The sequence below is a fragment of the Punica granatum genome, chromosome 2 (assembly GCF_007655135.1).
Source record: "Punica granatum isolate Tunisia-2019 chromosome 2, ASM765513v2, whole genome shotgun sequence".
Classification (NCBI taxonomy): Eukaryota; Viridiplantae; Streptophyta; class Magnoliopsida; order Myrtales; family Lythraceae; genus Punica; species Punica granatum.
In genome coordinates, this window is record NC_045128.1 from 41,966,261 (window position 1) to 41,979,909 (window position 13,649).

General features: G+C 42.2%; 4 protein-coding genes across 6 annotated transcripts; 3 read left to right on the plus strand and 1 right to left on the minus strand.

Annotated features, from left to right (window-relative positions):
• Positions 1-1,394: 1,394 nt before the first annotated feature.
• Positions 1,395-4,175, minus strand: LOC116195551 (microfibrillar-associated protein 1-like). Its single transcript, XM_031524802.1, has 3 exons — positions 4,025-4,175; positions 2,335-3,659; positions 1,395-1,881 (listed from the first exon to the last, which is right to left on the minus strand). The coding sequence occupies exons 2-3, from the start codon at positions 3,519-3,521 to the stop codon at positions 1,767-1,769; spliced, it is 1,302 nt and encodes a 433-aa protein (XP_031380662.1). The 5' UTR covers positions 3,522-3,659; positions 4,025-4,175; the 3' UTR covers positions 1,395-1,766.
• Positions 4,176-4,640: 465 nt separating this feature from the next.
• LOC116195552 (autophagy-related protein 8A) lies at positions 4,641-6,770 on the plus strand. 3 transcript variants are annotated; one of them, XM_031524803.1, is made up of 6 exons: positions 4,641-4,792; positions 4,916-4,970; positions 5,885-5,940; positions 6,024-6,076; positions 6,266-6,384; positions 6,476-6,770. In XM_031524803.1, exons 2-6 carry the CDS (start codon positions 4,934-4,936, stop codon positions 6,568-6,570), a joined length of 360 nt encoding a protein of 119 aa, XP_031380663.1. In that variant the 5' UTR covers positions 4,641-4,792; positions 4,916-4,933; the 3' UTR covers positions 6,571-6,770. The 3 variants fall into 3 exon arrangements, with proteins under 3 accessions (XP_031380663.1, XP_031380664.1, XP_031380665.1); XM_031524804.1 differs by having other exon boundaries at positions 4,715-4,733; XM_031524805.1 differs by lacking the exons at positions 4,641-4,792; positions 4,916-4,970 and having other exon boundaries at positions 5,879-5,940; positions 6,024-6,134.
• A 1,221-nt stretch (positions 6,771-7,991) lies between these two features.
• LOC116194180 (2-alkenal reductase (NADP(+)-dependent)-like) lies at positions 7,992-10,289 on the plus strand. The gene is made up of 6 exons (XM_031522931.1): positions 7,992-8,328; positions 8,805-8,988; positions 9,104-9,270; positions 9,376-9,458; positions 9,566-9,692; positions 9,830-10,289. Exons 1-6 carry the CDS (start codon positions 8,071-8,073, stop codon positions 10,076-10,078), a joined length of 1,068 nt encoding a protein of 355 aa, XP_031378791.1. The 5' UTR covers positions 7,992-8,070; the 3' UTR covers positions 10,079-10,289.
• Positions 10,290-10,648: 359 nt separating this feature from the next.
• On the plus strand, positions 10,649-13,528 carry LOC116194028 ((+)-pulegone reductase-like). The gene is made up of 7 exons (XM_031522752.1): positions 10,649-10,666; positions 11,340-11,633; positions 11,887-12,070; positions 12,445-12,614; positions 12,710-12,792; positions 12,889-13,015; positions 13,262-13,528. Exons 1-7 carry the CDS (start codon positions 10,649-10,651, stop codon positions 13,514-13,516), a joined length of 1,131 nt encoding a protein of 376 aa, XP_031378612.1. The 3' UTR covers positions 13,517-13,528.
• The last annotated feature ends 121 nt before the right edge of the window (positions 13,529-13,649 follow it).

A 13,649-nucleotide genomic window follows, 5' to 3' on the forward strand; every position in this document is an offset into this window, starting at 1 on the left:
ATTTTGTTTTGTAATGAGTAGAGTTAAGTTAGAATTGCGATTCTAAAATAAAATTCACAAACCAAACAAGGCCTCAATGTCGGTACCGGTCCATAATGGCCAAAGTCGAATTTTGAGCCTATTAATGAAGCAAATTCAACAACTGGTATCATAAAGCACGTAGAATAAAAAATAAAGACATGGCAGAATCCTACTCCCGGTGCATCATGGACGGTACCAAGTCTGTGGGCCCACAGCCACAGAACGGGAGCACCTTTCCTGTCTGGGCTTATTGTGCACCGGGTTTATCCAGAAGGAGGAACTATAAATTTTGCATGGCAGCCGCCAGGGTCCATCACGTTCCCGCGGGATTGCACGTGTGCATGGAATGCACACGGAGCCAAACTTTTTTCCATTTTTCCCACATATTTCTCCCGGAAGCCCCTGCCGTCCAGGGCGGGACCGTCCAGGCGGTCTGTGCCGTCAAACGGGGACCTCGTTTAACAGGGGATCTTCCAATTTTTCCTTATTTCCTTGTTTTTCATGATCTTTGGAAAACTTAGAAAAAGAAAGGAATGAAAATAGAAAGAGTCCGTGATCAGTGATAAAAGTATGAAAACAATTTGTTGAGAATTAGGAAAATTAATGAAAAAATTATTTGTTTATAAAAGATCAGTAACCCCAACTTAAGAGTAAATTTTTACGCAATCCTTTTTTCTTGTACCGTTATTGAGATTTGCAGACTCGGGTTTTAGCTTTATTGTCCCTTGTCCCATATAAGCACTTGTCATCACGGACGATTCTCCTGCTAACAACATGAAGAACCCATCTCATGCACCGCATACGCAGCAAATGTGGGCGATACGGGCAGAGTTTTCACAAGCAAACGAAACCAATTCCGTCCACTCACAGAAAACCTCAGCCCAACAATCGCCAATTCCGTTACAGATTCCTCTTTTCCGTCGGCTTTATATGTCGAGTTGCTCTCCTCGTTTCCCTCGCTATCGTGTTCAGAGCAGTCCTTTCATAATCCATATGATGGGGAATTGCCTGAGGAGCAACAGGGTTCGTGCTGATCGTGATAGGGAAGAAGCTGACAACGCTGTTCATGGTGAGGCGGAGAAGAGGCAGGTGGTCAGGGTGCATGGGGCGGGTGAAGATGAATATGGCTCTGGTGGCTATTTCGGGAAAAATGCCTTGCGGATCGGAGTCATGGTGACACGGTATGGGTTGAGTCGCATTACAGACTGTTGCCACAGAGAAAATTCTCAATCTCAGTCCGACCTCTCCTCTTCCAAGCTGCTTGCAAGCAGTTTGGTGTCCAGGGGCAGATTCAGCTCGGCAGCAACAGAGATTGGGAGCCAACTTTGGAAAGCATTCCGCAGCATGAAAATTTTCCAGAACTCGTACATTAATTTACGCCATCAATCGCATATTATGCTTGCATGGCATTAATTGCATCGTCACTCGGATCTTTACCAAACTATTCAATATGATTCCCTTCGTCTTACACTAGTACGAGTAAGCCCTATCCCTACCAAATTGAACAAGATAGAGAGCCACAGAATTTCAGGCCCACTTAAGCTTCAGCAGTACAAGTGAACAATTCCATAACCATTACGCTAAGAAATATTCGAACATTACTCTGAGGCCAGTGAGATTCTAAATATACCACCAATCTATAGGACCCAACTACTAGAGCTCTCGGAAGGATTTCGTATTCCTTCGTTTTGCAAACTCCGGAATCCATATCCGGGTTTTATGTGCTGAAGCGAACTTTCAGCGATTCAATGAGAATCCCAGTCCTTCAACTTCTTGCTTCCTTTTGGTTTTGTGATGGAGGCGTTCATCCCAGCCATTTTCGCATTGTACTTAGCCCTGAGAGGATCATTATATGTCCACCTGCACAACAACATGTGCATCAGTTTCACAAATCCAAGACCGAACATTAAGATTGAGAATGATTTCAGAAGTGTTCCAATCACCAAGGAATTTGATATATCGAGGATAAATGCAAGTAGTTATAGGGCATATTTTTCCTTAGTCCAATAACAACAAGAAATAGACAACAAACACATTTGTTGGAGCAGCCGATTGTTGCAAGATAACAGAAAGCAGACCAGACTTCAGAATTCAGCATTAAAATAGAGATTTTTCATGTGCAGTGCAAGTTGCTGCAATGTTTTCAGAAGAAAATGAGATGGTAGATGAATATCACAGCTAGCTGACAGCTGAAGAACCGACTGCTTCGACTTTCTAGGATAGGAATATCCAGGCATGCAATGCAGGAAACTAAAGAGAATGAAAACTAGCAGCTGAAAAATTGAAATTTGAATGAGAAAAGATAGGACGTACGGGTTGTTCCAATCGGTTGTATCCTCGTTGACGAGATGGGTCCATTTTGTCCTCCCACTGCGACCAAAGTGCTTGACTTGCATGACCTTGGGCAAGATAGTCTTGTCCATCTTGTCCTCCCCAGTAGGAGCAGAGAAATCGCGAGTGTAAATGCCATCCCCCCCAGCTGTTCCAGCACGATCATCAGTGTCTGATTGGAAGAAAGCACCCTTGTGGTAATACTTCTGCATGAACCTCCACTTCTGCTTAGGCGGGCCAGACGGCTTTGGATTCTTCCTCTCCCACTCCCTCCTCTCTTCCTCCGTCATGTTCCTCACCTTCTCAATCTCTTCCTTCTCCTTTAACATCAATTCTCTGTCTTCCCGATCTCTCTTAATCCTTGTTATCTCTCTCACCTTCCAGGCTTCGTATTCCTCGGCCTCATTAATCTCATCATCGGTGTCGACATCAGCAATGTTGGCCTCATTTTCCAGATTCTTCTGGATCTCCTCATCTTTCCTGATCTCCTCAACAACTAGCTGCTTGGTTTCTATCCTCCTCTCCTCCTGTCTCCTCTTCACCAATTCTTCGAGTGCACGTTCTTCTGCCTCTAGCCGCTCACGCTCAGCTATAGTATCTCTCTCTGCCCTTGGGACAAAGACTGGCTTCACCATCGCAAAACCCGTCCCATCTTCTTCCAAGTCAGTCTCATACTCTGACTCCTCCTCTTCTTCCTCCTCCTCTTCCTCTTCCTCTTCTTCAGGAAGCAGTGCCACCTCATCCTGTTCCCTCTGAAGCAGCTTCTCCCTTATCTTCCTTCTCCTCTCCTCGAGAGCTTCGGCATCCTCTTCCTCCGCTTCAAGGCCCTCTTGCCTTCCGCTCTCCTCTTCGATGGTGGAAACAATCTCAGCCTGTCGGATGCGACGGTGATCTGCTCTGATTTCATCCCGATTATCAATCCTGCTCTCGGCGAGACGCCGCAACCTAGGATCGTCCTTTCTAACAATGCCCGAATCTTCATGAGTCGGGAAGGCTTTCTCCAGGGCAGCTGACCTGGCCATCCTAATATCTCCATCTTCATCAGCATCATCAGCCCACTCTGGTGCTTTACCAGGCCAATATCTTTTAACTTTCGTCTGCCCAATTTTACCCCTTAGTTTATCCCTTATAGCAATAATAGTATCGCTAACACCTGCCGTGACCGACATTTTTCGCACCTAATAAATCACCAAGACAAAGGGCAAGAAAGAAACCGTAAAAATTTCAAAACTCTGCCTATATTTTCTGTTATTGTCTCTCCAAATGAACCGAGTAAAGCCTCCAATTTCAGCCTATTGTGCACACACCTGAAACCACAAGGAAGTCTTCTGAGGCTGAATTCAATAAACAAAAAAGACAGAGTAAAACGTAACATGAAGGGGGAAAAGGTTCGGCAACACCCAACTCTGTCAAAACACCAGATGACGTACAGCAAATTACACGGACTTGAAACACATGAAATGAGTCAAATTTCCATTAAAAAATGATAAAATCTGCGAAGAGCAGCTCCGATACCTAATCTACGCATTGTACATCATAACCCTAGCTTATAGAGCAACAAACAATCCGAGACGAAAGCTAGGGATTTTGAACAGCCGACATACACGGATCCAACCACGAATAGAAAAGCAGGGAGTGGAAGGGAGAAGGAGCAAGAAACGGAGGAACGCACCTCAAAACAAGAAATTCACGAGCTCAAAGGGCTCGTCAGAGCTAACCCGGCCTCGACCTTGAGCAGGATTTCCAGTAGCCGGACTGGGAAAGGAAGGAAGGAAGCGAGGGGAGGGAGATAAAAGGAAAGGGCGGTCCCGTCGGGTCGGCTACACGGGTTTTAATCGGGCCCCGATGGCAAAGCCAGCACGGGCCCAAGTCACGTGCAGCCTGGCCCAACTTCGAACTCCTTTTTCGATGTGAACTTTACTATCTGGAAGCTCAATTGAGTCCCGACTGATCTAGTTAAGTCGAATTGACCTACTAAAAGGAAAGCCTTTCCAGCGTGAACTTTCTGCATTCACAGGGATTCAAATCTAAAATTTTACTAACGAAATAAATATCGAACCACTTGTATCAACTCACGTTAGTTAACTCGTTTAAGAAGTTGGGTTAACTTCTCTGAGGGGTTGGAAAACTTCCGACTTCTCTAAGAAGGCCCAACCCAACACAATGTGGGTACCAGTTCCCGCCCAAGTGCGATCCCCTGACTGGTTTGTTTAGATTAAGATCTTCGATAAATAATAAAAATCACAGGGGGCGGTGGGGCCCACCGAGTAGAGTGGCCCGCGGGGTGGCGTGGGGTGAGGTGGAGCGGTGCTTTGAGCTTTCTTTCCGTGGAGGGCAATTGGTCCCTTTCCCGTCACTGATCCGATTCTCTTTCTCGCACAGTTATCCTCAAAATCTTCTCGACTCTCTCTCTCTCTCTCTATAACTCTCGCTCGTAATTGTCGGTCATTCCTCAAATCTCGATTTCTGTATTCTGAATTCGAAGATCTTCTCATCAAAATCCGAACCCTAATTCGCGTTACTGACGTTTTTGGGTCTTTTGATTGATTTGATATTCTTTCAGAGGGTTCCCCTTTCCCACATGGCCAGAAGCTCATTCAAGATGGAGCATCCTCTCGGTACATCCCCTAAATTCCCGTATATGTTTCTGATCCCTTCGATTCTTGCTGTTCTTGTTGGGATTTATTTATCTGATGATGATCGGGGAATTTTTGCCCGTGCAACTCTTAACATCTTCTGGAAATTGGGTGAAATTCAGCCTCATTGACGTTAACCATTGGGTTCCGTTCGTGCGGTGATGAAAGAAATATTCTTTACGCAGTTTAATATTAAATTAGCATGCTCTGAGATTAGGTTGGCTGTGGCTCTAAATAACGATTTTTAATAGGCCATAAGTGGACTTTCGACAAAGTCCTATTGCATGTGTCTATGTGGGTAAGTCTTACGTTGGGCACATATTAATAATTATGATATAGGCTTTACCTGCACCAGCTTCGATAATTGATAATAGGAAACATGGCACAGCATCTGAGACCTAGTCATATCTGTACGTGGAAATGGGACTTGATCTTTTTGAAATCGATCATCACAGTTGCAATGTTTGCCGGCGGAATGTTTGTGAAGATGATTATCTTCATACCGTCTTGCATCTGTTAATGATGTCTCTAGTTCGTCAACATCAATTTTTGACCTCGTCAGGAGGTTTTTCACTGGTTTATGGCTGAATTTTGGGAAGATGATTGTCTTCATACCATCTTGCATCTATTAATGTTGTCTCTAGTTTGTCAGAATTGATGTTTGACATATTCAAGAGGGTTTTCACTGGTTTGCTGGTGCAGATACTTGTCTAAGGGTACTACAAATCGTGTTGATGCAGTATTTAAGCATAATTAGTCGGTGGAATCTCTTTGTTGATACCAAGTGCTCTTATTCACTAAATTGCAGACATAATTACTCCGAGTTGGAGCTGTTCTCTTTGAGTATTGTGCAGATTCTCTATTTTCTTACTGTTTATTTCGTCTTGCTGGGACAGAGAGGAGGCAGGCTGAAGCTGCACGCATCAGAGAGAAATATCCTGATAGAATTCCTGTACGTGTCCTGTTCTAGCTCTGATATTTCTCTGTGCTGCCAATGCCTACTAAATTCTAATATATGCTGACTGCGTGATGCAGGTGATTGTGGAAAGGGCTGAGAAGACTGATGTGCCTGAGATTGATAAGAAAAAGTCAGTTGCCTGTGGATACTCTTGACTGCCATGTACACGTTAATAACTATAATAAATGGTATCAAAATTTAAAAGAAGCAAATTTGTAATCAGAGACCATACTGGAATATTTGATGCTGGAGTTGGGAAGGGATCATTTGTAGTTTATTGATAATACTGACCTAGTCTTGGAATGGGACTGGTGTTCAGGTATCTGGTGCCTGCTGATCTAACCGTTGGCCAGTTTGTCTACGTTGTACGGAAGAGGATTAAGCTGAGTCCGGAGAAGGCCATTTTCGTCTTTGTGAAGACCATTCTGCCTCCAACTGGTGAGATGAATGTTCATCTTCATCGTCATTGATGTTTTGTTTTCCCTTGACAATATCAAGCTATCTAAGCCGGGCTTTTTCTATATTTTAGCTGCTATGATGTCTGCAATTTATGAGGAGAACAAAGACGAGGATGGATTTCTTTACATGACTTACAGCGGCGAGAACACCTTTGGCTCTCTATGAAGTTCAGGCTGGTAGGGTGTTTCGCTGAGAACATCTCCATGGAATAAACGTGTATTGGGAGGAAAACTTGTACATTCTTTGCAGTCCCTTGGTCTTTTGGTGTTCTCACCTTTTTTTCTTTGATGTTCCTCTTAACTCTTGCTTGAGACAATCTTATGAATTCAAAACTGTCAATGTCATATCTTTCTTCTGATCTCGTTGCTATCACCTTCGAGTCGAGATACTCTGCATTGGAATTCCTGCTCTAAGCCGATCCCCGTTATTCAGCATGGTCCGCACGCATCTCTCGGCATTAACATATGAGTACAAGATCAAACCTATGGGACTTAAGTAATGCTGAAAGGGAATAAAAAAAGAAATAAAAAAGAGGAACGAGGGAAAAAATAATAATAAGTAAAGTAAATAAAAATGAAGTAGAAGAATCCAGATTTTAATTGAACAAATTCAAACTTGAAATAATTACCTTGGCCTTTTCATTCTTCCACTGTTGACAGTATTGAACGCTGCTTTCAACCGCAAAGCCCATCGGGCTGTTGACAGTATTGAACACTGCTTTCAACCGCAAAGCCGATCGAACCCGTGAATCCATGAATCCATGTCTTTCCATTTCAAATAATTCCTAATGTTTGGGCAGTCGCAGGCATTCACAGCAATAGTGAATGTCCCTCTCCTTTTATTTTCATGCAACTTGGGGATTACCAGAATGTGGTAATAAACTGAATTTTAGTGGCTGGATTTTTTTTTAAAGCAACAGATACTTAATGATTTAATATAAAAATATAATATAATTTAGAATATATAGACGCATAAATCCCATTGAAAAAGATTGAATTCGGCATCTCGGAGTCTTATGCTGCTGTACTAAATGTCCTTCTTTAGTGGCCAGATTTTATTAATAGTGTAGCTTTTGAAAGTCATTGAAAGTTTCTCAGCCACATTGAATATTGAATGGAATTAATCATAGTCAGTAAATAAAAAATTTCCGTAATTTTATCATTTGAAAGATGAATTTGTGAAAAAATATTAAGTGAATAATATATAATTAAATGGCCGTCTAAAACTCCATCAGCAATAAGTGCTTTACTGAGCAACCCTATCTTTTTCTTACTTTACACGTGTCATTTCAGAATTGAATTTTACATAGCCACTTTTACACGCCCAATATTTCCTCAGAATTTGTGGCTCTTCTGGTGTCTGTGAATGAGTGAATATTAAGTGATCATTATTTATCTACTTGGATATGTAACAGTCAATTAAAATACTTGAAAGTAAAAAGTTAGTCCTATAATGAATTCATAAATTTTAACTTATAAGTATTTTAATTGATTTTTACTTATTCAAGTATCTAAGTGAATGAATAACACTTACCGAATATTTTTCTCTCGATAAATATCTCAAAAGGCCCATGGGGAAGCGACGTGACACGACATTCACCATGACCATCTTCAACTGCATCAGAGAGAAGGAGCAGACAGAAAGGGAGAGAGCGAGAGGCTTCCCATGGCTTCGTCGGTAAAGAATGCGGTGGGAGCGGTGGTGGAGAGCAAAGAATGTTACCTCTCGGCCTACGCGGTCAAGGGTGTTCCCACATCCGACCACCTCAAGTTCCGCACAGTGTCATTGCCAGTGGCAGCCGACTCCATCCCGGATGGCCACGTCGCGGTCGAGCTCCGCCTCGTCTCTGTTGATCCTTACGTCCGCACTAGGATGACCGGCCGCAAAGACGGCCTCTACTTCCCCCCCTTTGAGCTCAGCGAGGTACACTCAACATACTTACTAACCAACATTTCATCGCCAATCCAACCAGTTTTTGGAGTTCGTCTATCCTCTCGCGAGCCCTGACACTTGTCCTAGCCATTATAGCACATTTCACCATGGCTTGACATGAACTTGTTCAGGGGATGTGACTGCACGTTTACTACATTCGTGTTCTCTAGAATCCTGTATCCACGGACTACTGTCTCTGCGTATCCATGCTTCTGCCGATTACAACTAATTAGGTCGACATGTTACTGCAATGACCGGAAACCGTAGGATTGTTCTTCCTCTCACTCGTGCAATGGATCCGTCAACTGTGTTTGTGTTAGGCTCCCTGGGGACTGTCTAAAGGGATTAGTACGGTTATCTGGAAAAAGGAAATCACTCAATAATTAAGAGGATCCTTCCAGGAATAGGTTTGTTTAATGTTTTCTTTTTTCATTTTTTGTTATCCCCTCCTTGAAATGAAAATGCAGGTAATAACAGCATTCGGAATTGGAAGGGTGATATCGTCCAGGAACGATAAGTATGCAGAGGGAGATATAGTGATGAACCCTCTCTTCCCTGTCGCAGAGTATTGTGTCGTTCCTCTGGATTTCTTGAAGAAAGTCGATACCGGCTCTTCCAGCATAGCATTGCCCGAATATCTCAGTTGCTTCGGTAAACAAGTCAAAAAGTTACATGACTACTAGAATTTTCGAACTGCTGCAATATGCATCCATACAACCTATCGAAAATCCTGCCACTGATTTCCGAATCTGTCACATAATCACAGGGGTTCCAGGATTCACTGCTTGGTTGGGAATTGAAGTGCTGGGAGACCCGAAACCCGGGTCAAACGTGTTCATCTCTGCCGCCGCTGGCGGGGTCGGAATGTATGCTGGTCAGCTGGCAAAACTCAAAGGTTGTCGTGTAATTGGGAGCACTGGATCGGATGAAAAGGTGACGTACATTTAATTTACACATGTAAGCTCCTAATCAACAGATTAACTAAGCAGACAATGAAAATGATATAAATTTCGTGGGTCTCCATTTCGATTTTTGTAGGTGAAGCTAATAAAGGAGGAATTCGGGTACGATGATGGCTTCAACTATAACAAAGAAACAGACTTCGATGCCGCTCTAAGCAAGTAACATTCAGTTCTCTCCTTCAGCTGTATTTCCAAGCAAATTAATGCACTTACTTGGAAAAACTCTCCTCAATTTATGGATGTGGCAATTTATGGATGTGGCACAGATACTTCCCCGATGGAATTGATCTGTACTTTGACAATGTTGGGGGCAAGATGCTCGAAGCGGTCCTCAATCACATTAATCCCCATGCTCGGATCTCTCTCTGTGGCATGATTTCGCAATACAATACGGTAATTACTTTCTAGGCTAGGAACGGGAAGCTGCACTTCACATATCTTGATCAGTTAATCATTTTCAATTTGATTCTTTCCGCTTGTTATGGTCCTGGCTGGGGAGAGGCTGATTTGAGAACGGTTGTGATGTGCAGGTGTGGACCGACAGGGACGGGGTGAGAAATCTTTTGAACATGGTAGGGAAGGAAGTGAGGATGGAAGGATTTCTTGTGGGATCGTACCTGCACCGATTCAATGATTTTGTAAACGACATGGAGAATTACTTGAAACAAGGCAAGATCAAGTCGAAGCACAAGATATATCACGGGATAGAGAGCTTCGTGGAGAGTTTGGGGTCCCTCTTCTCGAGCTCTAACACGGGAAAAGTCATCGTGAAGGTCTGATCATAGACCAGGAACTGGTTTCCTGTTTTATGGTCCAATCTGTATTTTTTTTTTGTTTGTGTGAATCCTAGTATCCGGCCTACTAATCCAGTCGAGCCGAGTCGGCCTACTAAGGTAATCCAATATGTATTCCTACTACGTACGTGAGGATATGTTGGTGTAATTGAATGGCTAGATCCCCCAGTCTAATAAGAATGTCTGCAGAAGAAAATCGCATCCCGATTGCAACCGTTCGGGATGAATAACAGTATTATAAAATTCGGCTAATACTCGGCAAATACTAGGCAGAGAGATATTATGACAATTTAAGCTAATCCAATGGCAGATTATGGGGAAGGGATTTCTAATATATATTCAAAATTTAATGAATTTCCCAAGAACCCAATAACCTACAAAGACCTTTTTTCTTTACTTCTGGTTGCCATCGCTGTTTATCCGAGCTTTCGCCCGATAAAAAACTATAATAAAAGACCTATCTTGTCCCCCCAGCATATCTTTCAGAGCTTTCTCCTCGCTGGGACCCTTAACGAGCTCAATCTTTCTCATCAAAGAAGTCATATAAGGAAACGAATGAAATGTGATTCAGAGGTAGATTGAGTTTTCAAGGGGAGTCCCCTGGTCAGACAATGGCCATATTTTTTTTTTTGTCACATTCCTCAATCAAAATCTCAATTACAAATTCAAAAACTTTAACTTTGAATGGTTCATATGATTTGGTACATTTTTTCCTTAATAAGGTTAGATTTCGAATTTTATAAATGGAAAAAAATCCACAATTAAGAGAGGTTTACTCCTCAGTAGGTCAATCCTATTCAAATCCGAATTAGTCGGGTACATTGAACTTCCGAATATAACGCAGCGCATAAAAGAAAGGTACAAATTTTCCCTTACTTTATTATGTATGTTTCTTTCACCCGTCTCCTATTAATCTCATGAGTTTATTTATCTCCAGAACTTTGTCAGCCCTTAATTAAGTTTCCAGATCTTAAAACCTGTACATGATATATGAATATATACGTAAACATTATTAATTCATCCATAAAAAAAGAATATACATAAATATTGCAAATGTAGAAAACTTTGAGGTGGTATGGGAAAGTGAATCCCCTGGTATATAATTCACGGGATTAAATGAATCCCATGAATGAATAGTAAGATTAAATGAATCTCTTCAAATCAAATGGGATTCTACTCCACATTATATGCATGCCTTAGTTGCTTCTACCATTATAAAATCTCTAGCTAGTTCATAAACTGACAGTCGCCACAAGGCACTAGACAGAAGAACGATAATACGTACACAAAAAAGATGGGCAGCGAGGAGAAGGCAATCGTGCGGAGCAAAGAGTGTTACCTCTCGGCTTTCGCCTCCGATGGAATCCCAACATCGGATCACCTCAGGTTCCGCACCGTCGATTTGCCGGTATCGGTCACCTCAATCCCCGATGGTCACATCGCCGTTGAGATCCTCTCGATCTCAGTTGACCCGTACTTGCGTACAAGAATGCTTGGTCGTGAAGACGGCTTATACTTTTCCCAGTTCAAGCTCGATGAGGTACGTATATATTGACGCATGCATTATTTTTTGAATAAACCGGGCCTTATAAGAACTCACGTAGAATCAATCTTGCTTTGAAGAATTGTAAGAAAAATTTTGGCCAATTATACTTACTCTCTTTTGTTCTCAGAGAATGAGAATTGGAGGAAAACGTATCTCTTCACATCTAAATAATCTCTAAATAAGATATAAGTAACCAAAGTCGTTCATGGATTTTTTGTACAACAATTAATATAAGGAAAGTGCACAGGTGGTATTATCTTGCGGTGTCGGAAAGGTGATAGCATCGAAGGATGATCGATATGCAACGGGAGATATCACAATGAGCCTGGTTTTCCCAGTGGCCGAGTATGCTGTGGTTCCATCGGAATTGATTATGAGAAAGATCGACCCTGCCTCCGGCATTCCATTGCAGGAATATGTCAGCTCCATTGGTAAACTGCTGTATTCACACTTCTAAGGTGTAAGATTACATATCCGCTCCACGAGTACCTGAAAATATATCATTTCTGCGTTAATTAGCAAGAACTGCTGTAGTATCTAGCTCATCAATAGGAAGAAAACACGGTCTTGACTGGGTTCAGACGACCCGAATCGGGTTACAAGGTCATGTTAATTGCTAGCTAGATCATCTACCTGCTGTAGTGCAGATATATATATATATATACACACACCCACACATGGCATCTGGTTCTTCTTAATTTATCAAATAAGCACATAAAGATCTCAAGATCATCAATATATATTTTCAAGGTTGTCCATACGCGTACTGGCCTAATCAGACTCGACCGCCTCGTGGCAATTGCAGGAGTTCCTGGATTTGCTGCATGGGTGGTGGTGGAGCTGCTTGGACTAGACCTGAAGCAGGGCTCCAATGTCTTCATCTCGGCTGCTGCTGGCGGCGTTGGGATGTATGCTGGACAACTTTTTAAGCTCAAAGGCTGCCGGGTTATTGGCAGCACTGGCTCAGATGAAAAGGTGCGCAGTCGTTCTTACATATTGCAAGTCACTTTGATTTAGCTACCACAATCAAGCATTCAAGGACTGTGTCAACTGTGATTTTGGTTTGGCAGGTGAAACTGGTAAAGGATGAATTCGGATACGATGATGCATTCAACTACAAGGTTGAAACGGATCTTGATGCTGCTTTGAGCAGGTACTGGTCTACTTATTGTTCTCATGATTCACCTTGGTTCAAGATATGAATTGATGTGTAGCTAATTTAAGCCGTTGTGTGTTTTTTGTACGGCAGGTATTTTCCAGATGGGATCGACTTCTACCTCGACAATGTTGGCGGTAAAACGCTGGAAGCAGTCCTCAACCACGTCAACACTCGTGCTCACATTGTGCTTTGTGGCATGGTGTCCCAGTACAATCAGGTAGATGTAATCTATCAATTGTATTATCATCGTTTTAATATATCGCACCAGATGGCCCTTAATTCCAAGAGAAGGTCCATATGAAAGTGCGTACACTAATAAAATTAAAATTAGTATCTCTCTCTGTCTTTTTTTTAATTGAATAATATTAAATATGCAGTAAATAAATACATGTAAAGAATCAATTAATTAACTATGTACCTATAAAAACTATTTCATAAACTCATGTTAATGTTGCATGGGCAGGTTTGGACTGAGAGGGACGGGGTGAGAAATCTGTTGAATATGGTGGGGAAGGAGGTGAAGATGGAAGGGTTCATGATGGGCACATACTTTGACCGGTTCGAGGATTTTGTTAAGGACATGGAGCATTACTTGAGGGAAGGCAAGATCAAATCGAAGCACAGGATCAATCAGGGGATCGAGGCCTTCGTCGATAGCTTAGGGTCCATTTTCTCCAGCTCTAACATAGGAAAGCTCATCATTCAAGTAAATCCATAGATAAATATGTGGATGGGGTGCTTATGGAAAACTCTATGTGACATAGAAGGAATTGAACCAGCAAGTGAGTTCTAAAATAATGAAAATCACATATTACAATATGAGAATATCCAGAGTGAAATTCGAGATGTGG

Excerpts from the sequence above, each read along its gene's own strand:
- LOC116195551 (XM_031524802.1), bottom strand. The coding sequence starts at position 3,521 with ATGTCGGTCACGGCAGGTGTTAGCGATACTATTATTGCTATAAGGGAT. Across the intron at positions 1,882-2,334 it reads ACAACCGATTGGAACAACCC|GTGGACATATAATGATCCTC; the intron begins GTACGTCCTATC and ends GTTGTTGTGCAG.
- LOC116195552 (XM_031524803.1), top strand. The coding sequence starts at position 4,934 with ATGGCCAGAAGCTCATTCAAGATGGAGCATCCTCTCG. Across the intron at positions 6,077-6,265 it reads CCTGAGATTGATAAGAAAAA|GTATCTGGTGCCTGCTGATC; the intron begins GTCAGTTGCCTG and ends ACTGGTGTTCAG. Across the intron at positions 6,385-6,475 it reads GACCATTCTGCCTCCAACTG|CTGCTATGATGTCTGCAATT; the intron begins GTGAGATGAATG and ends TCTATATTTTAG.
- LOC116194180 (XM_031522931.1), top strand. The coding sequence starts at position 8,071 with ATGGCTTCGTCGGTAAAGAATGCGGTGGGAGCGGTGGTGGAGAGCAAA. Across the intron at positions 8,329-8,804 it reads CCCCCTTTGAGCTCAGCGAG|GTAATAACAGCATTCGGAAT; the intron begins GTACACTCAACA and ends ATGAAAATGCAG. Across the intron at positions 8,989-9,103 it reads CGAATATCTCAGTTGCTTCG|GGGTTCCAGGATTCACTGCT; the intron begins GTAAACAAGTCA and ends ACATAATCACAG.
- LOC116194028 (XM_031522752.1), top strand. Across the intron at positions 11,634-11,886 it reads CCCAGTTCAAGCTCGATGAG|GTGGTATTATCTTGCGGTGT; the intron begins GTACGTATATAT and ends GAAAGTGCACAG. Across the intron at positions 12,615-12,709 it reads GCACTGGCTCAGATGAAAAG|GTGAAACTGGTAAAGGATGA; the intron begins GTGCGCAGTCGT and ends TTGGTTTGGCAG.